Source organism: Rhinopithecus roxellana, chromosome 8 (genome assembly GCF_007565055.1).
Source record: "Rhinopithecus roxellana isolate Shanxi Qingling chromosome 8, ASM756505v1, whole genome shotgun sequence".
Taxonomy (NCBI): Eukaryota; Metazoa; Chordata; class Mammalia; order Primates; family Cercopithecidae; genus Rhinopithecus; species Rhinopithecus roxellana.
The window spans coordinates 121,941,993-121,969,755 of NC_044556.1; the positions used below are offsets into that span (position 1 = coordinate 121,941,993).

The 27,763-nt window shown below is 38.0% G+C and overlaps 1 protein-coding gene across 6 annotated transcripts in view; it reads left to right on the forward strand.

The window, feature by feature from the left end:
* The window catches only part of DNM3 (dynamin 3), a 572,648-nt gene that overhangs the window by 133,484 nt on the left and 411,401 nt on the right, over positions 1-27,763 (forward strand). For all 6 annotated transcript variants that reach the window (XM_030935982.1, XM_030935983.1, XM_030935986.1 and 3 more), the window contains 2 exons: positions 12,526-12,675; positions 14,503-14,706. In XM_030935982.1, the coding sequence (XP_030791842.1) occupies positions 12,526-12,675; positions 14,503-14,706 (354 nt within the window). The remainder of the gene's footprint in view (positions 1-12,525; positions 12,676-14,502; positions 14,707-27,763) is intronic.

The following is a 27,763-nucleotide window of genomic DNA, read 5'->3' on the forward strand; positions in this document are numbered from 1 at the left end:
TCATTAATTGAGTTTTCTTCATACTAGGGACAACATTTGGTTTTCTTTTTTCTCCCCATCCTTCTTCCCCTCTTTTTCTTCTTCTTCTTTTTTTTTTTTTTTGTTTGAGTTGGGGTCTTGGTCTGTCACCCAGGCTGGAGTTCAGTGGTGAAATCATGGCTCACTGCACCCTTGAACTCCTGGACTCAAGCAATCCTCCTGTCTCAGTTTACTGAATAGCTAAGATTGCACATGCATGCCACCATGCCTTGCTAATGAAAAAAAAGATTTTTTTTTTTTTTTTTTTTTTTAATCAGGGAGTTTTGCTATATTGCCCATTCTGGTCTTGATCTCCTGGCCTCAAGTGATCCTCGTGTCTTTGCTTCCCAAAGCACTAGGATTACAGGCATGAGCTACTGCACCTGGCCATTGTTTTCCTTTTTAAAAAACTTTTCAAGAAATGATTGGGTTGACTCTATTGCCTGAGTCATAGAATTATTTCCACCCTTCTAAGCAAAGGCATCTTGTCAGATGAAGTGGCTTGGCATTTTAGTTTTATATTACCAATTTTCATATCATGTCCAAGAATTTACATGATATTTACAAGACAAAATCTTTATTTTTATTTGTTTAGACCTTTTAATGTAAGAATATATACTCTTATTACCAAGTTATACTGTACAGACTAGGTAGATGTTGCTTGGGACATAATTGATAATAAATATTTTTGTAGGGCTCCAAACAAAACTTAACTGACTTCTCTATTAGGAAAGCATTTAGAAGCGATATCACTCCCAGTTATAAAAATCTGTGATTTTGTTAAAGTTTAATACATTTATCAGAGCAAGCATCATGGGAACATACTTGTGCTTTTAGCAAAACATGTTGTGGGTATATATGGCTATATATGTGCAAGCTTGGGCCAGAAGAGGAAAATTTTTCTGAATGATGTTACAATGTTGTAGATAAAGATTTAAAAGATAGATTGTTTTGTAGAAATTGACAAGCTGATTCTAAAATTTATGTGAAAATAAAATAACCCAGAGTAGCCAAAACAACTTTGACAAATAACACTGAGGTTGGAGAATTAACGTTATCTGATCTCATTATACAGGTGCCATGGTTTGTGCCTGTATTCCTAGCTAGTAGAGAGACTGCTTGAGCCCAGGAGTTCAGGCTGTAGAGTGCAATGATTGTGCTTGTGAATAACCATTGCACTTCAGCCTGGGCAACTTAGCAAGACCCTGTCTCTTAAAATGAGAGCTTATAAAGTTATGATAATCAATGATATGGCATTGGCATAAAGAGACAAATAGATCAATGGAACAGGATTGATTCAAAAAATGGATCTACACATATGTAGACAATGGATTTTAGACAAAGGTGCAAAGGCAATTCAGTGGAGAAATGGTAGTCTTTCCAACAAAGGTTACTGGAAATAAACTTGGATTAATACCTTCCACCATATATAAAAATTAAATTGGCTGTTTCCAGTTGCTAACAACTTCCAGGAATTTGGTATGACGACTGTAGTAGTCTGTTCTCATGCTGCTAGTAAAGACATACCCGAGACTGGGTAATTTATAAAGGAAAGAGGCTTAACTAACTTACAGTTCCACGTGGCTGAGGAGGCCTCACACTCATGATGGAAGTTCAATGAGGAGCAAAGTCACATCTTACGTGGTGGCAGGCAAGAGAACATGTGCAGGGGAACTCCGTTTTATAAAACCATCAGATCTTGTGAGACTTCTTCACTATCATGAGAACAGAATAGAAAAGACCCCACCCCCATGATTCAGTTACCTCCCACTGGGTCCCTCCCATGACATGTGGGAATTATGGGAGCTACAACTCGAGATTTGGGTGGGGACACAGTCAAACCATATATCATTGACATTTAAGGAACTTACCAAAAACACACTAAAGATCTCCTTTAAATATTTAGATGAAATAATGTTGGTGGCAACTTGTGTATAACATTACATACTCATAGAAAAAGTTTTTTGTGGTTGAGTTTTTGAGATATTATAATGTATCCAGCAATGCATATTGCAGCCCTGATATTTTCTTTAAAAATTTTTTAGTTACGTATATACATACTTACAGTTCTGATACAGCTACTACTTAAATGTCATTTATAAATTTTATTCCTAGTGGCCAAGATTCTGTGGGGAAACAGTATTTTCATTTTGTAAATCTTAGACTTCCTATTGATTTTTTGTGTTGAAATCTGATTATTTGAATTTTCATGACAAAGTCTCATCATTTTGCTTTTAATTGCTCTATAGATTTTTATTTGGCAGATCATCTTATTTTTCATTATTAAAACAAGGACTGACGTTTGCTGTCTCAGAATTAGTACATTCAATTATTCTTAAAAATATTGGAATAACTCCTTATTCAGAAACTCTTTTTGATATTTTCAGTTTCTAAACTTAGCTGATTATCAAGAGGAAGCAAAAAGATCCTTGAGTACCCAACTGATATTACAAAGTCTTTGATGTAAATCTCATGCATTACAGGGTCCCAGCCTTATTCTGGCCTTTCCAGCCTTATTTTGGATTCAGACCATGCATACTGCGTTATTGGATTTCTCAGTCTAGAGTATAATATAAAACCACAAGTGAGAGTGGGAATATGACTTAAAAACAGATGTGTTGCCAACAGTAGGAAGTGACAACTGTAAACTTGATAGCAAGGGAAGAGACACAAGGGAGAAAAAAAAGCATAAATAGCACATAAAACACTTTTAAGTAAACAAAGTAATCTATAGCAAAAATCATTGAAATAATAAAAAGTGTTTAAATTTTCTATCCAATTGGAATTGGACAGAAATTCAACATGTATTATATGGTTTCCTACATCCTTAAAATTAACTTACCTTGCCCTTTCAACAGCTTTTGACATTATCAATTAGTCTTTGGCTTATATGCTAAATATTCCTGGTTTTCCTTCTATCTCTTTGTTCACTCTTTCAGGCTCCCTTGCCAATGCATTATCTTCTATCTGGCCTTTAAGGTTACATCTGCCCAAGGCTCCTTTTGGTTGTCATTTCATATTCTCCCTTTGACAATGTCTTCCACACTGTGGCTTCAATTACAACCTAAACATTACAACTCTCACATGTTTAGCTCCTGGGCTAAACTCCAGACTCATATTTTTAACTGACTGCTTGAAACTCTACTTGGATATTTCAAATGTATCTCAAGCTCAGCATGTCAAAAGCCATATTTATAAACATTTTTTTTCTCCTTATCCACAAACTTCAAGCTTCCTCCAAGGTTTATTTGTTGATTCCTTCAGTCATCTACTCATTCATTTATTTATTCCTCAATTCTACAAATATGCAACTTGTTTAGGTACTGGGAATGCAGCAGGGGTAAGACAGATAATGCTCCTGTTCTCATAGTGCTTATATTCCAGTGGATGAAGACAGACAATAAAAAACAAATACGAAAAACTTTGGACAGTGACCATGTGCACTGAAGAAAAAAAATTGGGCGATGTAATAGGATATGACTAAGAGATGCTACTTTATTTTGTCTGGTCAGGGAAACCTCTCTAAAGAGATGATATTTTGGATGAGTAAATGACAGGAAGGAGCCACACATGCAGAGATTAGAGGGACGAACATTCCAGAAGAGGAGCAGCTTATAGAGAGGCCCTGAGGTAGGAAGGGACTTGGTGCTCTTGAGCTGCGGAAGGGAGGCAGTTGCAGGCAGAGTGAATGAGCAGGTAGGGTGGAGGTAGTGATAGAGATGGCATCAGAGGCAGATGGGTGGCAGACTGTATCGGACTTTCTAGAGTAGGCCAGGGTGAGGAATCTGTATTTTTCTAAATGTACTGGAAAACCAGTAAAAGTCTTTAAACAGGGGAGAAGCATGATGTGATGTATGTTTTAAGGAAATCTTTCCAGCTACTAGGTGGAGAATGGATTCAGTGGAACAAGAGTGGAGTCAGAAAGACCAGTTAGGCTATTTTTTTGGTAGTACAGGTAAGAGGTGCAGCGGGCTTAGAAGCAGCATGGCCATAGTGGAGGCAGTGAGACAGTGTTTGGAAGAGAGTTGAGGAAAGGAAGCTTTGAACAGGTGATTTTTGAGATATCTGTCAGACATTTGAGTGAAAATATCAATTAAGCATTAGAATTAGAGATAGACAAATCTGGAATTCAAGGGAGAGGTGAATGTCTGAGATGTGAATTTAGAGGACATATGTAAAAAATTTTAAGGCAATGAGATCAGATGAGATCACTTACAGAGAAGGTAGAGATGAAAAAGAGGATAAGAAGGTCTAGAAACAACTCTGGTGCTAAGATTTGGAATATAGTTTATCTCTTGATTGTGTTTTACGTGGAAATAAACTATGAGTATGAAATAGAGTTGATTTTTGTTATACTCTTCGAGCTCCTTTGGAAAAAAATATAGAACTAAGTTGAGCTATGTAGGTATCAACAGCTGCTAGCTTCTGATTGTTATTTTGGATACTTGTGGTAGAATATTCCATAAAAGTCCCCCATCTCTGGGGATTTCTGTAAGTACTGGCCTTGGTCTTGTCCACTAGCACTATTCCAGTCACATGGGGCACCTTAACCTTCACCTCTTGGCTCAGCCTTATCCAGGCTTTAGAAGCAGAAGAAAACTGTAAAGGCTGTTGTTCAGCAGTAAATTTCAAGATGGCACTGATATTAATTTCTCTTGACCCTGAATACTGTTCAACTGGCTTCGGCTTTGTATCTTGACAAAACAGCTCTGCCTTCCATTCCATGACTGAGTTTGCATCTTGGTTTTCGGCCTAGTTTGCATTTGGAGTTTTGTTTTCATTTCCTACTTTGTCTTGAAAGTACCAGAGCCCTGATCTTAAACCCTGGTCTCTGTGTCTGGTCTGATACCTGCTTGGCACCAGCTTTTTGTCTTTTATGAAATCTTGGCACCCCCCGCCACTTACTGCCATCTCACCCTATTGTTCTTAACTCTCCTACTGAGACCTCTACCTTTTACCCACTGCAGGACTCCCTGAGGTTAATTGTTTGCTTCTTTAGATTTCCTTTTTTTTTTTTTTTTTGATTGCTAGACTTTCCCTGTTTATCTTAGCAATACAGTTGAGTTCTGTTTCATATCTGGGTCCTATGTAATTAATATATAACTAAACTAAAATTCTAGGATCTTGCCTTCAATTTGGAATGACTTGATGGGAGCATTTAGAAGTTACTATTTTTAATTAACACATAATAATTATACATATTTATGGAGTACAGTGTGATATTTCAGTACATATATACCATATGTAATGATCAAATTAGGGTAGTTAGCCTATCCATCACCTCAGACACTTAGCATTTCTTAGTTTTGGGAACATTCAAAATCTTCTCATCTAGCTATTTGAAAATATACAATTTATTATTCTTAACTGTAGTTACCCTTCAGTACTACACAATCCTGGAATTTACTACTCCTATCTAGCTGTACTTTTGTATCTGCTCTCCAACCTCTCCCTATCTCCTTTGCCCCCAACACTTCTGAGTCTCCAGTGACCACTATTCTACTCTCTAATTCTAAGAGATCAACTTTTTTTTTAAGCTGTCACATGTGAGTAAGAACATGGAGTATTTATTGGAAGCATTGTTATATCCAAAGTAGACTGCTTTAAAGAAGAAATAAATCTACAGATGTCCTTTTTTTTCCTTTCTTTTTCTTTTGAGACTGAGTCTCGCTCTGTCACCCAGGCTGGAATAAGGTGGCATGATCTAGGCTCACTGCAACCTCCACCTCCTAGGTTCAAGTGATTCCCCTGTCTCAGCCTCCTGAGTAGCTGGGATTACAGGCACCTGCCATCACACCTGGCTAATTTTTGTATTTTTAGTAGAGACGGGGTTTCACCATGTTGGCCAGGCTGGTCTCGAACTCCTGACCTCAGGTGATCCACCCACCTCGGCCTCCCAAAGTGCTGGGATTATAGGCGTGAGCCACTGCGCCTGGCCTACAGATGTTCTTTACTCTAAATATAATAGGCATTAGGGAAACACAGAAGAGTAAAATGTATCTCTGCCTTTGAGGAAATATGTTTTTAAATATAGTCATACATCGATGCTCTATATAGCCAGTGAATTCAGCTTGTTGCATTGAAAACAGTCCCTTATGTATATGACCCCCGTACTCTGTTTTCACTGGAGCCCTGCGCTCACAAAACATTGCTGTTAGAAATAAGAAATCTCCAATTAAAATTTTGAAGAACCTCAATTCTTAGAATAAAGACGGACAAGAGATTATGTTCTAGTGCTCTGTAATTATTCCTTTCTACTTAATCTTGATAATTAAAACATATACATATTTTTCCCAATGGAAGGGGCACAGTGGAAATATTTAAATTCTTACAGTCATGCTGTGCTTTTCACAGATGATTGGAACATTGCCCAAGCATAAACCCGTCTCATCCTTCCCCCAAACAATTTGTCAGTTGTTTAACCTAGCATAATTTGTGTTTCATGACCAGTAAAAATGACAGTGCTAAAATGTTTTAAAAGGAAATAAAAATGAAATAGAGTTATAGCTCTGATTTTTGAATATTCCCCTTTTTTCCTCCCTAATCATTATTTGATAGAGTAATGTTTCTTAACCTTTGCTTCAATTGTAGGCTATTTTTAACATGGTAAAAACAGAGAAAATAATCAAAACTAGGAGTTTTATTTTGTGAAACTAAAAACAGAAATTTTATTTTGTGAAAATGAAACATAAATTTCAATAAGACAGGTTATACTGCAACAGAAAAGAATTTCGCGGATGCATTATCACGGTTTCAATGCTTACGTACACATAACCTTCATCCTTTGTATGACTTTGTGGCTAGGAGATTTAATACACTGACTACTCACATTGATGCTGGGCTGAAGCCTCAAATTGTTTGAGGAAAAGACCATTTCATGTCCCCAAATACGAAGCATTTAGAATGAAAGGAATACTGAGACCATGTCAAGAGAGTTCATGCCACTGGAAATTGTACCTTTCTGTGAGAAAGAAAGTATCTCAAAACTATAAGATGAGATTGTGTAACCTTCAGACATGTTAGTTCACCATAGTATAAAAATATGGTAAACCATAGTTTACCACAGTATACCATGGTAGAAGACACACATTTAGCAGCTCTTAAAAGGTCTGGCTATTGATCAGCTAGTACAATTCGTTCTATAGAGTCTGACTTAGATGCTAGAATTTCCTTCATCCCCAAACTACAATTATCATCATAGAGACAAGGGGACATGGATCTACGAATCTCTGGAGCTGGGTAGAGGATGGATTACAGGTAGCCCTTTCCTGAAAAGCCAGGTCAGCTGGTTTTGCTGAATTTTCTATCCTGTAGGTTGAATTCTTTTCCAGGAAGCTCTTTGGTTCCCATAGAAAAGAGTATTTTGTGGTTCCTACCCTATTGGTTTTCCAGATATGCTGGGGCAGGTCTGAACCCCAGTGATTGACATGGATTAGACCCAAATTGTCATACCTGCTGTGATTACTCTGAGGTCACTCATTTAGGATCACTTTTAGCGTGCATGTGTGTGTGTGTATAATGTATTTTGTACTTATACAGTACTATAGTAGTATATAAACTGTATAATAGTACTTATACAGTTTAACCAGTGAGATGGTTAAATGGTTAACAAGTAAACCACCTAGTTAACCAGTAAAGATATAAAATGACCTCAGACAAATATAATCAATGCCTACAGTCCCCTGATGAATTTCACAGGCTCCCACCACCATTAGTTCTACCTATTCATCTCATCTATGCTCATTGTTCTGCCTCCTTCCTGTTCCTATGGATGCCCTGGCATGTTTGTTTGTTTCTTTCTGGCCTCCTATTCCCCTCCCCTCAGACATCACTTCAGCATTTGTGCCTTCTCACTTCACTTATCCTGGGTGTCACCATTTCAGCCTATGAACATGCCATTAATTTGCCATCTTTACAAAATTTTCTCTTGACTTTACATACCTCTGTAACTGCCCTCTCCCTTCTCTCCTCTTCTTTACCACAAAACTCCTTAAAGAACGGTTGGCTGGGCACAGTGGTTCACTCCTATAATCCCAGCACTTTGAGAAGCTGAATTGGGAACATGACTTGAGGCCAAGAGGTCGAGACCAGCTTGGGCAACACAGTGAGACCTCATCACTACAAAAAATAAATAAAAGTTAGCCAGATGTGGTGGCACACTGCCTGTAGTCCCAGCTACTCCAGAGGCTAAGGTGGGGGGATCACTGAGCCCAGGAGTTCGAGGCCGCAGTGAGTAATGATGGCACCACTCCACTCCAGCCTGGGTGACAGAGTGAGACCCTGTCTCAAAAGAAAAAAAAAAAAAAAAAAAAAAAGAATTATTCTATAATCAGCCTCTACTTGGTCTATTCTCTTCTCTCTTAAACCTCCTGCTGAAGGATCCTAAGTTGCTAAATTTTAAGATCCATTCTTAGTCCTCCTGTTACTGGACATGTTGTAGGCAGGGTTGGATGGGATAGGTCTCCTCTTTTCTTGCTTTGTTTTCCCCTTACTGTTTTCTCCTACCTTCTAAGTCTCCATTTCCTGACTTCTACACTTTGGAAAACCCAGGGCCTGGTACTCTGACCTCTTCTTTAACTCTTAGTGATCTCATCACTTGCCTGACTTGAATGACTCCCAAATATATATCTCTCACTTGGACTTCTCCGTGAACAAAAGATGCGTATATCTAGCCCTGAAGACATTTTTATACAAATTAGAAAAAGCTGCCCTTTCCTCAAGCACATGACTGCCATCTTCTGGAAATTTTTCAGAGTAGAGACACCTATCCAAAGACTGAATGTTAATGGCGTCTCCTTCAGCTGTGTGGTACTCAACCTTAGCAGAAGTGCTTTTTCTCAACTTGGCTGGGTGTGTAATGGGCATCACAAGCTTAATAGGTCCCAACCCACATCCCATCCCATCCCATCCCATCCCATCCCATCCCATCCCATCCCATCCCATCCCATCCTCTTTCCTTCAGTCTTTTCTATTTCAAACATTTTCTAGTGGCTGAGGTCAAACTCTTTGAAGTTATCCTTGATGCTTCTCTTTCTCTCATTCCCCAGCTTAAATCCTTCAGCATATTCTGTTGGTTTTTTCTTCAAAATACATTAGAATTTAACTACTTATCACCATCCTACTGTTGTCACCCTGGTCCAAGCCTCAGCAGCTCTCCCCAGGATAATTCCAATAGCAAGCTTCCTTTCTCGCTCCTCATGTCTGTCCTCAACACAGCAGCCACAGTTGTTTCAAACCCAGGTCACAGCATGTTTCTGCTCTACCCCAAATCCTTCAGATGTTCTACCGTCTCACTCCGAGAAAAATCAAAATCCTTAAAACAGTCCACGGGCCCTCCACATCCAGGCCTGTCTATAGCACTGGCCTTGTTTCCTGCCTCCCTCCCCTCCACACCGCCGTGCTCCAGCCACGTGGACCTGGCTCTCCCTCAACATGCCGAGCACACATCTGCTTTAGGCACTCTGCCCGGATGCCCTTCCATACAGTACGGCCTGCTGCCTTCCTTTCTTGAGTCATTGCTCAAAGGTCACTTTACCCTGTCATGGAAGCCTTCCTCATCTATACCACATAACCAGGCAACCCCCTTCCCAAAGCATTTACTATCCCCCTGCTATTTTATTTTCTCCATAGCACTTAGCATCACACACACACACATTGTTTACTCTTTTACCTGATTAGAATTTAAGCTTCGTGAGCCTAGAGACTTATTTTCCCCCCTTTACTATATCCCAATTTCTAAAACAGTTCTTGGCAAGTAGAGTGATCTCAATAAATGTTAATCAAATAAATAAATGAATACAGGTATCCTTGGATTTGTCTGGGGGACGCTGTCCTCAACAAGACACTGCAAATTGACCAAGGGGTTGACAAAATAAAAATACACAAAGGTTTGAGATGGTCCTGCACAATTATCATCTCTTGATTCCAAGATAAAAGTATTTTCAAGAGTTTGAGAACTCATTTAAATCTAATTTGAAAAGAGCATTGATTTTACACCCTTCCGGAAGGGCATGTTTCCTACAGAGAAAGCAAGTAGGTGCCATCTAGTGGCAACAAAGGAGGTCCACATTTGTGTTAACTGGAAGTATCGATTAGCAATGATTGAAAATGTAGTTCCTGATCCAGAAGCTTATGAACTGTATGACAGAACAGTTGTGATAGCCATAAGTCCTCAAGGGTACATTTTCCACGGAATAGGTGGCATTGAAAAAAACACAGTTCCATTTCGTCTAAATTATTTCTAATTTTTCCATGTAATTTTTGCTTGTTTCTGGGATCTGACTTCTTTTGTTCCTTTGTTTTTCTTACTGTTTTGTCCTCTACTTATCTATATACTCTTACACTCACATGGTACTGGCTTAAGCATTGAATGGGTAATAAAATGAAGGCTCCATCTTCTGGGAATTTATATTCTAATAAAGACAGTGCCTATGAGGGTAAGTGTAGAAGAACATGCCTGATCTTGATGAACTGATCTCTTCAGGCCAGATTTCTGCAGCCTGTTGAGTCTTTACTGTTGGGTATACTTCCGGCATTAGAGGAATGAGCTTTCAGGAGACTTAGCTTGCTGTTTTTCAGAAAGTGGCACATTATATAGAGAAACTAAGATAGAAGGAGAAATACTCATGTCCATGCATGTTGTCAGGAAAGACAGAAATTAAGTCCGTCTCTGATTCTCATTCTAACATCCCAAAAACTAGGTCATTTCAATTCTTTGGTAAATTAAAGTGGAAACTTTTTGGTCCACTTTGGGAGTCTATGACCTTTCCAGTTCAGAGTGGCTGGGGTTGGAACTGGGAAATCTTTGCCACCAGAGGGCCCGAGTAGTGGTGAGACAAAGCAAGGTAAGGGTATAAGGCCCAGGAAGGAGACAAACTCGGGGTGCTGACACTCATATTAATGCACACGGCCTTTTCACAGCTGAGTAGCACCAGAGCACAAAAGTTGGACCCGTGGAATATGACAAGAAAGCAGGTTTCATACCAAACATAAATATTTTCCAATGAGAGTTTTTTTCCAACGAGATCAAAGTTTCCGTTATCCATTAGTGGATGGGTCCAAGCAGAGACTGGATGACAACCTGCCAGATTTGTTGAACCTACGAAGATTCTCTGATTCTCTGAAAGACCTCTCTTTCTCCCCGCACATGTCAAAATCCTCCCTACTGTTCAATATTCAGTCCATACCCCACTTCCTTTTTTAGGTACCACAACTTAAAATCATCTTTTCTATCTCTACCTTTCCTATCATTTAAAGGGCAGCTCAGCATTTACATTATGCTACCTGCATAATGTTTTTTCTCAGTGGTCTAATCCTTAGCTTTTTGAGTTAATGCTAACCTACTTGAAGACACGGACCACATCTGACAGCTCTCTTGCTATTTGCCTTGACGTTTCATCTCCAAGAGTGAAAATTAACTGTTTATGATGGGGAATGGTAGTAAGGCTACCAATAATTGCCTCATCTGGCTTTTTTTTTTTTTTTTTTTTTAAGATGGGGTCTCACTTTCTTGCCCAGGCTGGAGTGCAGTGGCATGATCACGGCTCGCTGCAGCCTCGATCTCCCTGGCTCTTATCTGGCATTTGGGTCCAAGGTGCTTAGCCATAGTCTAAGTTTAGCGGTACAATTCTTCATTGAGATATTAGATAAACTAAAATCTTTGTTGAGGTTTGTTTCTCTGTTAGATTTATACTCATTTAAAAAAATCTAATAGTACTGTACTAGCTTTGCTTTTAAATTGTGGTGTTTTTCATATACCTGATTTCTCTCAAAGTAGGTATAGAAATTGATAATACAACACTTTGTAGGATGTTACTGAAATTTAAAAAACCCAGTTTTGTTATTTATGTAGTTATTTTAGTGTTTTTCCCTCTGCTGAGGGATTTTTTAAAAAATTTTAGATTACAGGTAAATATTTTCTTTGATATAATACTTTATAACTTTTTTTCCTTGAGAAATTGTCTTTATACAAGCTGATGTCGTATTTTCAATAGTATGTTTTTAAGCTAAAGGATTCCATATATTATTTATTTTTAACAAATTAATCAAATGATTCCCCCTAACTTATTTTACCTTCTGAAGATATATTTATATAACTTGACTTTCCATCCTGATGAAGTGGTGCTACTGAAGAGGGAAATGCTAACATAACTCAGAGATATCCTAGATCTAATGTTTTTAATAATCAGGTGCTATTGTTTGCTTTATCATTTGGACAGCCAAAATTTTCTTTAAATTATTTAATAGGCTATGTGGTTTAGGGACTGGTTATAGTATTTAATTGCTCAACTGAAAATTAGCAAATTTAGCATCTATAGCATTTGTACTATGTTTAATATTTCTGAAGTATTAATTGTGATTCTTAGTAACTACTGTGTTCTGTGGGGTGTTCATGAGGGATGAAGAGAGAATATCGGATAATTTGACTTATAATTAAAGAAACATTTTTTATAATTATGGCAAAAATGCATGAATTTAAGTCGTGTCATTTTGGTTTTATTTTTGTAGAATATGCTGAGTTTCTACATTGCAAAGGAAAGAAATTTACAGATTTTGATGAAGTTCGCCATGAGATTGAAGCAGAAACAGATCGCGTGACTGGAATGAATAAAGGCATTTCCTCCATACCCATTAATTTACGAGTCTATTCCCCACATGGTAAGTAAAATAATAAAATTCCAAATTCTTCTCCCCAAACATTTTTACTACATTAATTAACATACATCATTTGTACAGAAGATACAAACAGTGCTGGCTTTCTAGGGTATCCTTTGGATACTGCCCATTAATGTTATGGTTCAAAGAGCTCTTAGAACATTTAAGGAGAGGGAGGAGGAGATGACTTTAATAAAAACAGAATTGAGTTAGTCATTAAATTTTTTTTCTTCATTTTCATAAGCTTTTAGAATTTGAGAAGGGTATGTATGAAAACTTCCATTTTTCAGTCTTTGCTGAAATCTTAGAGGTACATGTTACTATGGTTGCATCCTCCCCTATTGGATTTCTTGCAGCCATATATAGTCCTATTTATTTTCTTCCTGAGAAATCAGCTCTGAGTTTTCTCCCCAGACTATCGGTAGAAACTTATAAATTAGGCCGGGCGCGGTGGCTCAAGCCTGTAATCCCAGCACTTTGGGAGGCCGAGACGGGCGGATCACGAGGTCAGGAGATCGAGACCATCCTGGCTAATATGGTGAAACCCCGTCTCTACTAAAAACTACAAAAAAAAAAAAAACAAAAAACTAGCCGGGCGACGAAGCGGGCGCCTGTAGTCCCAGCTACTCGGGAGGCTGAGACAGGAGAATGGCGTGAACCCGGGAGGCGGAGCTCGCAGTGAGCTGAGAGCCGGCCACTGCACTCCAGCCTGGGCGGCAGAGCAAGACTCCGTCTCAAAAAAAAAAAAAAAAAAAAAAAAAAAAAAAAAAAAAAAAGAAACTTATAAATTAGATAACCAATCCATAATGTGTGTGTGTGATGGGAAATAGCCTCTATGCTGACTAAATTTTTAGTGGGCAAATTTCCTTTTTTTTTTTTTTTTTTTTTTTTTTTTTTTTTTTTTTGTTGAGACGGAGTCTCGCTCTGTCGCCCAGGCTGGAGTGCAGTGGCCGGATCTCAGCTCACTGCAAGCTCCGCCTCCCGGGTTTACGCCATTCTCCTGCCTCAGCCTCCCGAGGAGCTGGGACTACAGGCGCCCGCCACCTCGCCCGGCTAGTTTTTTGTATTTTTAGTAGAGACGGGGTTTCACCGTGTTAGCCAGGATGGTCTCGATCTCCTGACCTCGTGATCCTCCCGTCTCGGCCTCCCAAAGTGCTGGGATTACAGGCTTGAGCCACCGCGCCCGGCCTTTAGTGGGCAAATTTTCATTTCTTACTCGCTACTTAGCTCTATTGCTTTTAAAACAGAATATAAATGACATAAGCTCAATTAGGACTTCCCAAGGGTACTTGGTGCCAACATTGTTTGTACAGAGAGGTTGGGCTACAGTCATGTTGTTGCTGACTCTGTTCGTACAGCTAATTCAGTAAACTCAGGGCACCACGAATGGCTAACCGCTTCCTACTAGGCTAAGTGGCTAACTTTCTATAAAAAACATATGATACTTTTTAAGGAAAGGGCAAATCTTACCCTGCGAGTTTTTATACCACTTGAAGGCGACGTACAAGACTGGTAGACAGCATATGCATTTTTCGTTTGGTGTTTTAATTATAACCCCCTAGTTACAGATATGACAGCTTTCTGAGCAAACTGTTAGGCATGCAAATCAGTGCCTTTCAAATTATGTTAAAGTGATCATTTGGCATAGCACAATCATATCATAAAATTAGAGAAAACTAGCAAAACCATTTTTATTTTATGCTTTTTGTTCTACACACATGGGTTTGAGTTGTTCAGATACACAATGTAGAAAGCTGAGCTAAGTGACAAATGGTTCTGTGTTATCTTTTAGCATTGAAGGTGTAAGACTCTTTTATCCTTTCCACACAGTGTTAAATCTAACCCTTATTGATCTACCTGGAATAACTAAAGTGCCAGTGGGAGATCAGCCACCAGATATCGAGTATCAGATCAGAGAAATGATTATGCAGTTCATCACGAGGGAGAACTGTCTGATTTTAGCTGTTACGCCAGCCAACACTGATCTTGCAAACTCAGATGCGCTGAAGCTAGCTAAAGAAGTTGATCCTCAAGGTGAGTGTGTGACTACTAAGATGAGAAGGAATTAAAGTGTCAGGAGTTTTGGTGTCTTTAAAGGTAACACAAATTCTCAAGACTCGATTTCATTATAAATAAATTAGGCATTGTTAATATTGTTAAACCTTTTGTATTTTAAATACAAATTCAGTATTTAATATTAAAAATAATAATTTTAGTAAAGATTTACTAAAATAATGAAATTTATATAGTCAAAACCTATATAAATCTAAGAATAATGAGATCTAAGAAAATAGACATTTCTAAGCCTCATGGGCTATGTATTTTAAAAAGTTGATAAAGTAAACTTCTGGTACAGCAGAATTCAGACAATCTACTAATATTACGAGTTACCTGCATATACTCCCAACGAAAAGTCTTTCTGTGTTTTTTACTTTGTCTTGTTTCTTTAAAATAGGAAGCTCTATTAATGCATGTAAGATATTATTTAGCTTATAATTATTTGAGAACAAATATATATAAAAGCAGGGATTTATTTGTTACTGGCATCTCAAAATCCAGAAAAGTTCCTTTCTTAGGCGGATGTTTTAGCTTTTTATTTCTCTGAGTTGAATAATGACAGTTTATCATCAGAGACCTCAGTGCTGGCCTCGGTGTGTGTCTGTTTAAAGTGACCGTGGGGCCGGGTGCGGTGGCTCACGCCTGTAATCCCAGCACTTTGGGAGGCTCAGGCAGGTGGATCACGAGGTCAGGAGTTCAAGACCAGTCTGGCCAAGATGGTGAAACCCCATCTCTATTAAAAATACAAAAATTAGCTGGGCATGGTGATGGACACCTACAATCCCAGCTACTTGGGAGGTTGAGGCAGAGGATTGGAATTGCTTGAAACCGGGAGGTGGAGGTTGCAGTGAGCTGAGGTCACACGATTGCACTCCAGCCTGGGCGACACAGCAAGAGAGCAAGACTCCATCTCAAAAAAAAAATAAAAAATAAAAAAAAAAATAATAATAAAGTGATTGCGGAAGGGCATTCAGTGATGTGCCCTTTTAATATGAAGATGCATGTACTTCAATTTTAGGAATTTTTCTTTGTTTCATAATTAATTGCCCCAATTTTCTTTGTTCTTTTTATCTGTAGTTCTTCTTATTAGCAGGTTAGAACTCCTGAATGAATCCTTTATTTCAATCTTTCTCTTCTATAATCTATTTCTTGTCTTTTTGTTCTACTTTTTGCAAGATTTACTCAACTTTATCTTCTGCTTTTCTGATTCATTTTAAAAGTTCATTTTTTTTTTTTTTTTACTTAGTGAATGTTATTTTTATTTTTAAAAATAGCATCTTGTTCTTGTTTTCACAAGTACAATATCTTCCTCCAAGGATTTTAGTGAGAGTTTTTTGAAGGTTTTCTTTTGTAATCTACATTGTCTGAGTCCATTGTTTTCTGATTGTTTTTGTTTCTGTCTTTGATGTTAGAGACCTTTTTCAAATATTTGTCGATCTTTTGCCACTTGTTTGTGCATGAAAGTGGAGCACCAAAAGCTAATTTGTGTACATGAGAGGGATTCATTGACCAGTGGGTTTTCCCGTGGAGTAACTGTGCTGAGAGTTGACCATTTTGTTAGGAGACTTCCTCAACTGTTAGGTTCTAAGAGTATTTTCTCCTGAGCTGCTCTGGTATAAGCCTGATGTCTAGGGTTCTTGGAGCCAAGAATTGGTGGGGCAGGGGATGGAGTGGGAGGAGGATGGTTCTCACTATTCAGTGTGTACACTTTTAATTAATCCTCTGCTTTCATAATGGCATTTCTGAAAGTTTTCTGGAGTCCAGAGTCCCTCTGGTTCAACCTCTTTTGAAGCACGTCTTCAGTACTCTGCTGAGGTGGAGGAAGGGTAGCTATGTGGGTGTGTCCTCTAGGAGCCTTCAGTCAATTCTTTTATTTTCAGCTCCTTCTATACCCTAGCGTTGGTTCTTCAGTTCTTGGGCCTTTGCAGAATTCTGCAATGGTAACTGTTTTTTTCTTCTTGGTTTCCTCCACCATCCCTGAAACTGGGTCTTGTAACAAAGCAGGTAGAGGCTCCAGGTGGCAAGTAAGGACCATCACCAGGACTCCCTTTACAGCATCAGTGGCTTGGAAGAGTCAGATTATAAACTGGGACTGGAATCTAGTCATAAAAATGGTGCTGAACCATTCCTGTCTTACAGCCTTCTTATCCCATAGGAGATTGAGCCATAGTTGTCTGATTGGGACAGAGAGAGTCATACCATCAGTGAATTCTAGTGAGTTCGGCCCAGTCACATTCCTGAAGAGTCCATGTAGAAAACAAACTCAGCTTCTCCTACTATACTTTCAAACATGCTTCTGACTCCAGATGTGTGGTGATTTCTCTGACTGCAAACAAGCAATTGATTCTTTTCTGCAGCAGACATCAGCTAGGTATCCTCTGATTAAATTCAATTATTATACTGTTTACCTGGAAATAGCATCAGATCACACTGGTTGAGGGTTCAGTCCTATAAGACCAGCCCCACTTCTGATGCTAGTCACAAGATCCAGGTTGTTTACCCTGTGCTCTGACTGACTGGCTGTAAATTGGGGTTTCTACAACCTTCTTCTTTTGTGTTCTATTAATTTGCTAGAGGGGCTCACAGAACTCAGAGAAGCAGTTCTTTGTTATAAAGAATATTGCAAGGGATGCAGATGAAGAGATGCATAGGGCAGTGTATGAGAAGTGATGTGGAGCTTCCATGTTCTCTCTGGGCACACCACCCTCTAGAAACCTCTACATGTCCAGCTATCCAGAAGCTCTCCGAACCCAGTCCATTTTGGATTTTTACGGAAGCTTCATTATGTAGGCATGATTGATTAAGTCGTCAGTTATTGGTGATCAACTTAAACTTCAGCCCCTCATCCCTCCTAGGAGGTCATGCCTGTTCTTTCTAGTGACCAGTCCACGTGCTAAAGCTATCCAGGAGCTGCCAGCCACTTACCAACACATTAGCCTACAAAAAGATACTTATCACTTTGAAGATTCCAAGGACTTTAGTAGTTGTATGCTGCGGAATAGGGATGAAGATTAAAAATGCATACCACAACATGACAATCCAGATGAAGCTTCATGGAGTACTGCAAATGATACCATTCAGTCCCTGATTTCTCTTTTGCCCTACCTTGGTTCAGCCTCCTTGAAATTGTTTCTTTTTTAAGATAAATTCTTTTCACAGGTGACAAGATGGCTATAGATATCCTGCCTCACATCCTCACAACTTCAAATCTAGTAGAAGAAAAGCTATTGGAGAATATTTTATTTGTGTGTATTATGAATTTTATAATAAATATAAACTAAAAAATTTGGCAACTATTAAATCTTGTAAAATGATTTCTTAAAATTGGTTTAACATATTCATGCTGTATTTTACCCCCTGTTGTGCACATAGGGAATATTAATGGACAGTAACTACATCTAATTTCTCAGGCTTTTCAAAAGAAGATTCATTTATGACCTAAAATAATAACTCATGTGATCACAGATCATTAGGTGAGAGCAATGAATGTTTGTGGAGGGAGTCATCAGTTTGCCAGAAAGGAATCAATCTCCACAATGGCATTCCCAGTATATTCGATGTGTTGTTATAGCATAAGGAAAATACAGCATTGACTGTCAGTCAGGAGTGTGTCATTTTATGCCACAAATCTACTCCAGAAAGTCAACTGAGATTAAGAAAAAAAAACTATCATAGGCTTGGCTTATTTACAAGCTCATTTTTATTAGATGCCACTTAGAAATTGTCATGTAAATGTTAAAGAACTTACCTAAAATAAATCTCCTGTTTTGTGGATCATTAGAAGTGCTGCTCCACCATTTACAGACCTACTTGCCCCCAATTTTTATATCCCATATGTGGTGGTCCCAAGAGGAGACTTTTGGAAGTTTTGGTAGGAGTCATTACTGATGAGATAGAATTCATGTGTGTTATTTTGCCATTCATTTTGTGTATGTCCTGTGTTTTTTTGTTTCTCTATTTCTCTGTTACTGTCTCCTTTTGTGTTAAATATTTATTTTCTAGTATATAATTTTAATTCCTTGGTCATTTATTTTACTTTTTTTGTTATTTTCTTAGTGGTTGCTATAGGATTACAATTAACATCTTAATTTATAACAATCTAGTTTGGATCAATACCAACTTAATTTCAATAATACACAACATTTTGCTCCTATATTAAAGCTCCACTCCCTCCCCTTCCTATGTGCTATTATTGTCATATAAATCACAACTTTATACAATACATGCCTTTCAACACAGAAATATAATTATAGCTTTATATGATTGTCTTTTAAATCAGATGTGAGAAAAAAGAGTTACAAACAAAAATATGTTTATATTGTCTACTATGTTTAACTATGTAGTAAACTTTACTGGTGTTCTTCAGTTTTTTCTGGGTGTTTGAGTTACTGTCCAGTGTCCTTTTATTTCTGCCTGAAAGGCTCTCATTAGTATTTATTGTAGGCTATGTCTGTCAGTAAGGGATTCTCTTGGTTTTTGTTTATCTTGGAATGTCTTAATTTCTCCTTAAATTTTGAAGGAGAATTTTTACTTATTTTCCTTTCATCAATTTGAGCATGTCATCCCACTACCATCTGACTTCCATGGTCAAAATTCAGCTGTTAATCTCATTGAAGATCCCTTGAACATGATTTTCTTCTCTCTTCCTGCTTTTAAGATTCTCTCTCTCTCTCTCTCTCTCTCTCTTTTTTTTTTTTTTGTCTTTTGGCAGTTTGATTATGATATCTGTAGGTACAGATCTTGTTGAGTTTATCCTACTTGGAGTTTGTTGACCTTCTTGGATGTGTAGATTAATGCTTTTTAAATCAAATTTAAGAAATTTTCAGCCATTATTTCTTCAACGATTCTTTCTTCCTCTTTCCCTCCTCTTCTCTTTCTGAGAATCACATTATGTGTATGTTGGTATGATGTTTTCACAGATCTCTGAGACTTTGTTCATGTTTCTTCATTCTTTCTTTTGTCTTTCTTTTCCTTAGACTGGGAGGAACAATCTCAATTGATCTGTCTTCAAGTTTGCTGATTCTTTCTGCCTATTCAGATCTGCTATTAAATCTCTATAGTGAATTTTTTAATTTCAGTTATTTTATCTGCAGATTTTCTATTTGGTTCTTAAAAAAAAAATAATATCTGTATCCTTACTGATATCCTATATTTGGTGAAACATTATTCTCATACATTCTGTTTGTTCTTTAGATTATTAATTTTTTTTAGTTTTTAAAACATATTTAAAATAGATGCTTTAAAGCCTTTGTCTAGTAATTTCAATTTCTGGGCTTTTTCAGGGACAGTTTTTATTGACTGTATGTTTTCTTTTGAGTGGGACATACTTTCTTTGCATATGTTAAAATTTTTTTTGTTGAAAGTGAGATATTTAAATAATGTGATGTGGCAGCACTAGAAACCAGATTCCTCTCTCCATCCCAGTTTTCGTTGCTATTTAATGTTGTTGCTGCAGGTGCTATTTATTTGGTTACTAATTTTCATGAACCAATTCTGTAAGTCTGTATTCTTTGTTGTGTGTGGCCACTTAAGTCTTTGCTCAGCTTTATTTTTTTAGTGGTCAGGACAGAGATTTTCTTAAATACCAGAGCCAGTAGGTCTCTAAACATTTACCAAAGCTCTCAATGTGCATTTTGGGGTATGGCTTCAATGCTCAGACAGGCAGTTTACAACTCTGCCTTAATCCTAACTTCCTGCCTGTGCAGAGCCTGAAGGTGAGCTAGAGGTGAGAATTTAGGATCTTCTGAGGTCTTTGCTGTGCTTGCACAAAACCCTAAACATGCATGTAGCTTTCTAGATTCTAGATTGTACATATATACAAAATTTTCAATGACCTTTGTGGCCATCTCATTCCTAAGCTTTCCCTTTTAAGTTTTTTGGTTAGTTTTTTTTTTCTTTTTTCTTTTTTTGCCCCAATTTTTATTGCTGCTTGAGACCTGTGATGTTGAACAATTGCCACTGATTATTTTTGACAAATATTTTCTGGGGAAAGAGGCTTTTCGCACTGAATAAGCTCTGTCAGGTCAAATAAAGAAAAGTCCTGTGAATGGGGGTTTTTAGGGAACTGCTAGACAGGTTAAATAATTACAATTGTCTGAAAATTGTAGTTTTGATGTTCTCCAACCCCATTCTGTCCCCTTCAGGGGTTTCTAGGCTGATTTTCACCGTGATTGTGGAGTTTTTGTTTTCAAGACTACTGTAGAGATGAGAGGGGTATGGGCACAGGGCAAGTTCAAACACCACACGGCTTGTTGTTCTTACTGAAATCCAGGTTTGTTTTTTTTTTTTTTTTTTTTTTTTTTTTTTGAAATGGAGTTTTTGCTCTTGTTGCCCAGGCTGGAGTGCAATGGCACAGTCTCGGCTCACTGCAACCTCTGCCTCCTGGGTTCAAGTGATTGTCCTGCCTTGGCCTCCCAAGTAGCTGGGATTACAGGCATGTACCACCACACCCGGCTAATTTTTTGCATTTAGTGGAGACGGGGTTTCACCATGTTGGTCAGGCTGGTCTCATGCTCCTGACCTCGAGTGATCCACCTGCCTCAGCCTCCCAAAATGTTGGGATTACAGGCGTGAGACACTGTGCTTGGCCAGAAATCCAGGTGTGTGTGTTTTTTTTTTTTTTTTTTTTTTTTTTTTTTGAATATTTACTCCTTAGGTTGTTGTAAGCCTTTGGTTAATTTTCAGAGTTCTGAAACAGTTGGCTTTAACAATTTTTGCCTGTTCTTTCTTACTGCATATGGAGAAGTGGTCTTTTCAGAGGTCCTTATTCCAGAATTCCCATTTATATTCCTCATTCTGGTCCTATACAACTATAATAATGAGAAACTTTTCATATAACAGTCATTGGAGTTGGGATGGTGAGGGCAATCTGGTTATGACATCTGTTACCCTGTTGGTCTTCAGGAATGATTTGGCTGACTGTGAAAGTGGCCTGTTCTCACCACTGAATGTACATCTTTTTTGATATTTTGCCCTTGGCTAAACAGGATGACCTATTTAGATAATAGAGGACCATTCTTCATTCTTTATTTATCTGAATTAGAATCTTATCCACCAAGGTACATAATTATCATTTTCTGAGAGGTAGTGTATTTTAGGCAGTAGCTACTTTGTACTAAATTAAATCTTTTTGACATAGACAGGCAATTTTCACTTAAATGGGATTTGAGTATATTTGAATATATACTTAGGAAGACAGCTCATGTTGAGAAGTTAATTATAAATTATTTGCATAATAATATTCAGATTGAAAACTTCTATAAAATAAGTATTATTAATTGTTGGGATATATTTATATATGTTTTATATTAAGTTTCATGTGAAATTATTCTCTCAGTATATGTAGAATGTCACAAATTTGTGGCTAGACAAAGTTCAAGCTCATCTTTTGCATCATTTATGAAAAATGGTTTTACTGAGTAAAAAAGTTTTTAGTATAATTTCAAGGGGAATAGTTATATAATTTGAAATGTCAAACTCCTAGCCATCAGAATTATATGATGTTTTGAATATATTTTTCTCTGTATAGTGGTTTTTACTTTTCAAAGTGCTCTTACTTTTGCTTTAGTTTCACAAGAATACTGGAGGTTGGTATGGGTGAGGTCCTATTTTGGGGTAAGGAAGTTTATCTAGGTGATATATTCAGTGGTTGAAAAACATACTTGTAAACACACCATGTGCGTATGGTATAGCCCTTCCCTCCTCCTCCAGTACTTTTTCCACTTCATCAGACCATTCCTCTGCTAGTTGCCTTATTAAATGATGTAGATAAAAATAAACACAGGGCTTGGAAGCAGATCCATCACATCCTGATTGTGTGTCCTTGGGCAAGTTATTTAACTTATTTGAACCTTATTACTTAATCTCTAAAATGAAGTGAAATTATCATAACTCTTACCTCAAAAGGTTGCTATAATAATTAAGATAAATTATTATAAAGATAATAATAATTGGATCAGTGTGGTGGCTCACACCCATAATTCTAACACTTTGGGAGGCCGAGATGGGGAGATTGCTTGAGCTCAGGGGTTCAAGACCAGCCTGGGCAACATGTGAAACCCCGACTTCTGAGAGGTAGTGTATTTTAGGCAGTAACTAAAATATAAAAAAATTATAAAAAAATAAAAAATATAAAAAAATTAGCGGGATGTGGTGGCGCACACCTGTAGTCCCACCTTCTTGGGAGACTAAAGTGGAAGGATTACCTGAGCCCAGGAGGTCGAGGCTGTGGTGAGATGTGATCACACTACGGCACTCCAGCCTAGCTGACAGAGTGAGACCTTGTCTCAAAAAAAACAAACACCTACTCGAAATAGCTAACCAAATGCTAGCAGTTATTTTCCTCTTGAAAAGAATTAAAGGAAACTTTACCAGGCTTTGTTATTTTATTTGTTGTATATAACTTATAGATTTAATATGCTTTTCTTTAAAGCAATCAGTTATATTTCATAATTCAATTTCATAATTTCGCATATATTTCATAATTCATATTCACATAATTCATAATTCATATATTTCATAATTCAAACTACCACACCAATGTGATTTAATGAGGCTTGATAATACAAAAAATAGAATTATAATAGAATTGTTTTGAATATTTTAATAATGTGTTATGCAATAAGCATAATTTCAGATTCATCTGCAAATTGCTAGATTAACTATAGGTGAAAGAAGGTCTTAGGGAGGTTGGGGCTGGGATGAGATAGAAGGAGGATTTTCCTGAGCCTGGCTTGATTTGCTTCAGGATTATGCTAGCTGCTGCTCATGGATTTAGAGTAAAGGAGCAGTCTAAGATTCCTAGCACAGTCTCGCCGTAGAGAGAGTGTTCAGTGCTTTCTCAAAGGAGCACTTCCTCCAGCTATTTTGTTTGTTTATTTATTTATTTACTGGCACCCCAGATGGGACAGGAACCCTTCAGCTATTTACAATCCTGCTCATATACATTAACAATTCAGTCATTTCCTTTGTTAGTTCATTAATTTGTTGCTTCAAAGACATTTATCAGGCATCTGTTGAGCCAGCAAAACGCTCTTGGTCAGTCATGTAAATTCAGTGTGCTGTACCACCTGGTAGGACACTAGACTAGGCAGGTGCTCAGTACCTGTTTCTGATTATCTTCTTGTTTCTCCACCATTCTAAAAAAATAGGCTATTTGTTTACATGGCATCTTGTGTGTGAAAAGTCTCACAGAAGTCTCTGGATGATCAGCTTTATGAAATGAACATTTTCATGTTTTAGGGGATGTGGTTTGGCCCACAGCATATATTAATTCAAGTGAAATGAGTTGTGTAATAACACCATGTATCATATGTTATAATCCCAAGTATGCCAGTCAGGTGGTATCACTGCAGTTTTCTGTAGGTGGAATTGAGCTAGAGAGGTCATGGAACTTCTGTCAAGCAGCTGGCAAGAGGCAGATGCATGATATAAGTGCCTGTCTCAGATGCCAATAGTGCTAATTCTTTCCATTATATCATCTATTTCTCTCTGTTTTAAGCACTTTATTCAGGAATAATCATGAACACATGTTAGAATTAAAAAAATATATATAAAGAAGCCCAAATAATGAAATTTTATCGTACTAAATATGGTGAAAACACTGTTAAAGTTACACTGTGCTTTGCTCTAAACTTCTAGAGCAAATATTGTAAATCCAGGAGAACCAATTGGTTTAGGAGTTCACACTTATGTTACTACATGAATGCTTCTTGATTACTTCCCCAAAGCACTCAGTCAACATCATCTTCAATTGGTTTAATGTAATTTTCACTTTTCCATATCAGTTTTTAATATGGCTACACTGCTTTAATTAATTTTAAAAGATTATTCTGGTTGCTTGTTCATTTATTTAACAAATAATGAATGCGCACTTACTATGTGTCAAGTACTATTCTTACCACCAGGAATACAGTGGTGAACAAGACAAAATTCTTGGCCTTCTAGAGCTTGTATTCTAATGGGGAAAACAGACAGATAACAGATAACCCATTAGTATAATGTCAGGTGTTATGAAGAAAAGTAAGTACTGCAAAGAAAAATGAAACAGAATAAGGGAAGAGAGACTGATTGGGAATGCTGTCTTACACAGATGGCCTAAAGAGGCAGCATTTAAGCAGATAACTGATGAAGTGAGGGAATAAGCCCTGTGACTACCTAGAAGTAGAGTGTTTCAGGCAAAGGGCACAGTAAGCACAAAGGAATGAGAGTGGAACTGGTTTGACATGTTCAGGAACAGCAAGGAGGATGTTGAGGCTGGAACTCAGCAGAAAAGTGTTGTTGGTTCTGCAATCAGAGAGGTAGACAGGGCCCAGATCATGTGGGGTTTTATAGATCACAACAGAGGCTTTGTATTTTTTCAAAGTGTGCTGAGCAACCAGTGAAGGGTTTTAAGAATAGAGAGGCAAGATCTGACTGATATTTTCATAGGTCAGTGTGGCTGCTGTGAGAAGAAAAGACTGAAGACAGGCATGAAGAGAAGCAAGCAGACCAGTTAGGTTATTCTATCAGAGAGGTCCAGCACAGGGAGAGGTGATGTGCTTTGGAATAAGAGAGGAATGGTACTGAGGGAAGAAGCTGTCTGATTCAAGGTATACTGTGAAAGTAGAGCTGATAGAGTTTACTAATGGTTTGCTTCATGTGTTTAAAAGAAAGAAGTCAAGGATGACTCCAAGGGTTACCCAAAGGAACAGGTTAAATGTATCATTTACTGAGATTAGGAATATTTGGAGAGGAAAATATTGTGGGAGATCAAGAGTTCTATTTTGGATATGTAAAATCTGAGGTGCTCATTAAACACCTAAGTGGTGGTGTTACATGTAAGAGATTGGATCCAGTTCAAGAGCAGAGTTTCAAACTGGATTTATGAATCATTGAGTTATCAGTCTGTACTGGTATACAGGTTTAAACCATGCCCCTCACCCCTCTAAGAAAGATATTTGTAAGGCCCAACAATCTCCTCTCCCCCATCCCATACCTGTGAATATTTGGAAATAAGATCTTTGCAGATGGTTTTAAGTATCTTGAGATGAGATAATCCTGGATTTAGGGTGGGCCCTAAAATCCAATAATTGGTGTCTTTATAAGAGAAAAGAGAGACATATTTAAGACAGAGAGAGACAAGATAGAAGGCCATGTGAAGATGGAGGCAGAGATTGGAGTTATGCTACCACAGCCAAAGAATGTCAGGAGTCACCAGAAGTTGGCAGAGGCAAGGAAGAACCCTCCTGTAGAGCCTTTGGAGGGAGTGAGCATGACACTACTGACGGCTGGATTTTGGATGTCTGGCTTGCAGAACTGTGAGACAACAAATTCCTGTTGTTTTAAGCCACTCATTTGTGGTAATTTGTTATGACAGCCCTAGGAAATTAATTTAGGTGGTGTCTACAGCCTTGAGACTAGTTGAGTTGAGATTACTTAGGAGATGAGCGTAGGTAGAGAAGAGAAGAGGGCCAGAGATGGAGCCCCAGGACACTCCAGTATTTTAGCAGTAGTGAATAGGAGGGAAAATAGCAGAGGTGATGAAGAAGTGGTAGAGGATCAAGTGACTATGGCATTCCAGAGGACAAGAGAAAAATGACTTCAAGATGGGCAATGTAATCGGCCATGCCAAATGTGGCTGAGAGATGGAGGAGGGTGATGTGGCAGGTCAACCAGGCCTACTACTTAGGAATGGTGAGGAAGCCCAATAACAGTCAGAAATGAAACATGGGAGTCAGTAAGTGTTGGGGAGTGAGATTTCTCCTACATTGTAATACAGCCTTGCTCCCAAACTAAAGACATAGCACCCATATTTCTTTGTCCCTCTGGCTTGTCAGTTTTCCCCAGTTCTCACAGGCTGTATTGAACTTCAATCTTAAAATGCTGCTCTATGAGGAGCCAGAGAGATGCTGAGAAGCTGCATCCATTCAGTTACTCGTATTCTTAGCTCCTGATTCCTTTCCATCCACTGCTGGAAGATTCAGTAGTAAACAGAAATAAAACAACCTTGAACTGGGTCCAAGATATCATCACCTCCAATCTTTGTATTAAAACTAGACTTCTGTGTTTCACCCAATGGAGATAAGGGTGGAGAACTGACCATTGGATCTGGCAGTTGAGGGTCACTGGTGACCTTGATAAGAGGGGTTTGGTAGGAAAGTGTCCTTAAAGAGGGTTCAAGGAAAACTTGGCTGTGAGGAAGTGAAGACAGGAATTATAAACAGCTCTTTAAGGCCCACTGTAGAGGGAAACAGAAAAATGAAACACTAACAATCATAGTGTAAGATGAAGAGAATGTTTCTGAAAGATGGGAGATACTATAACTTGTTTGTGTGTTGATGGAAATGATGTAGAAGATAAATTAAATTGGTGATGGAGGATAGAGAAGAGATAAATACAGGAGAATGGGATAAAGACAGGATAAATGTGTGAGAAAAGTCCTTGATTTAGGGGAATGAGAATGAGATACAGGGTACCTGTGAGAGTGCTGGCCATAGATTGAAGAGAATTGGATTATTCTTCCATTTTAATAGTAGGAAAGGAAGAGAACATGGAGACAGATGAGGTTAGTTGATAAACTGATTAGTGGGGAGATAGCTTTTTATCGTGTTGAGTTTATGATGACTGAATATTTGCCTATCCTGATAGGTCCTAATGATTGTATAATAAAGACACTATGTTTACACTGCTGCTCAAGGTGCCTAGCAGTGTGGCTGACATCTGCTTATTTTATTGATATTGCTACACCCTGGCTGAGCAGTTCACCTTTGAGAGACATTCCATTTCCTGTATGGAAAGCAGAGGAGTTAGTGGTGGTGTTGATTGATTACTTGATCATGAGTTCATTACCCATGAAGACTGTAACTGTGCCTTTTATCTTCTGAGCACAGCAGTATTTTAGCATTACCCATCCAGCTTGTCGTCTACAATAGAGGGCTGTTCAAAGGCCTCACTAGGGAGGCAAATGTGTCTGGAAATCCCTTTCACGGTGATTTATTTCACAGCAAATGAATTTCATTTCTAAATCTAGCATGACCAGAGGTCTTCCTGGAGT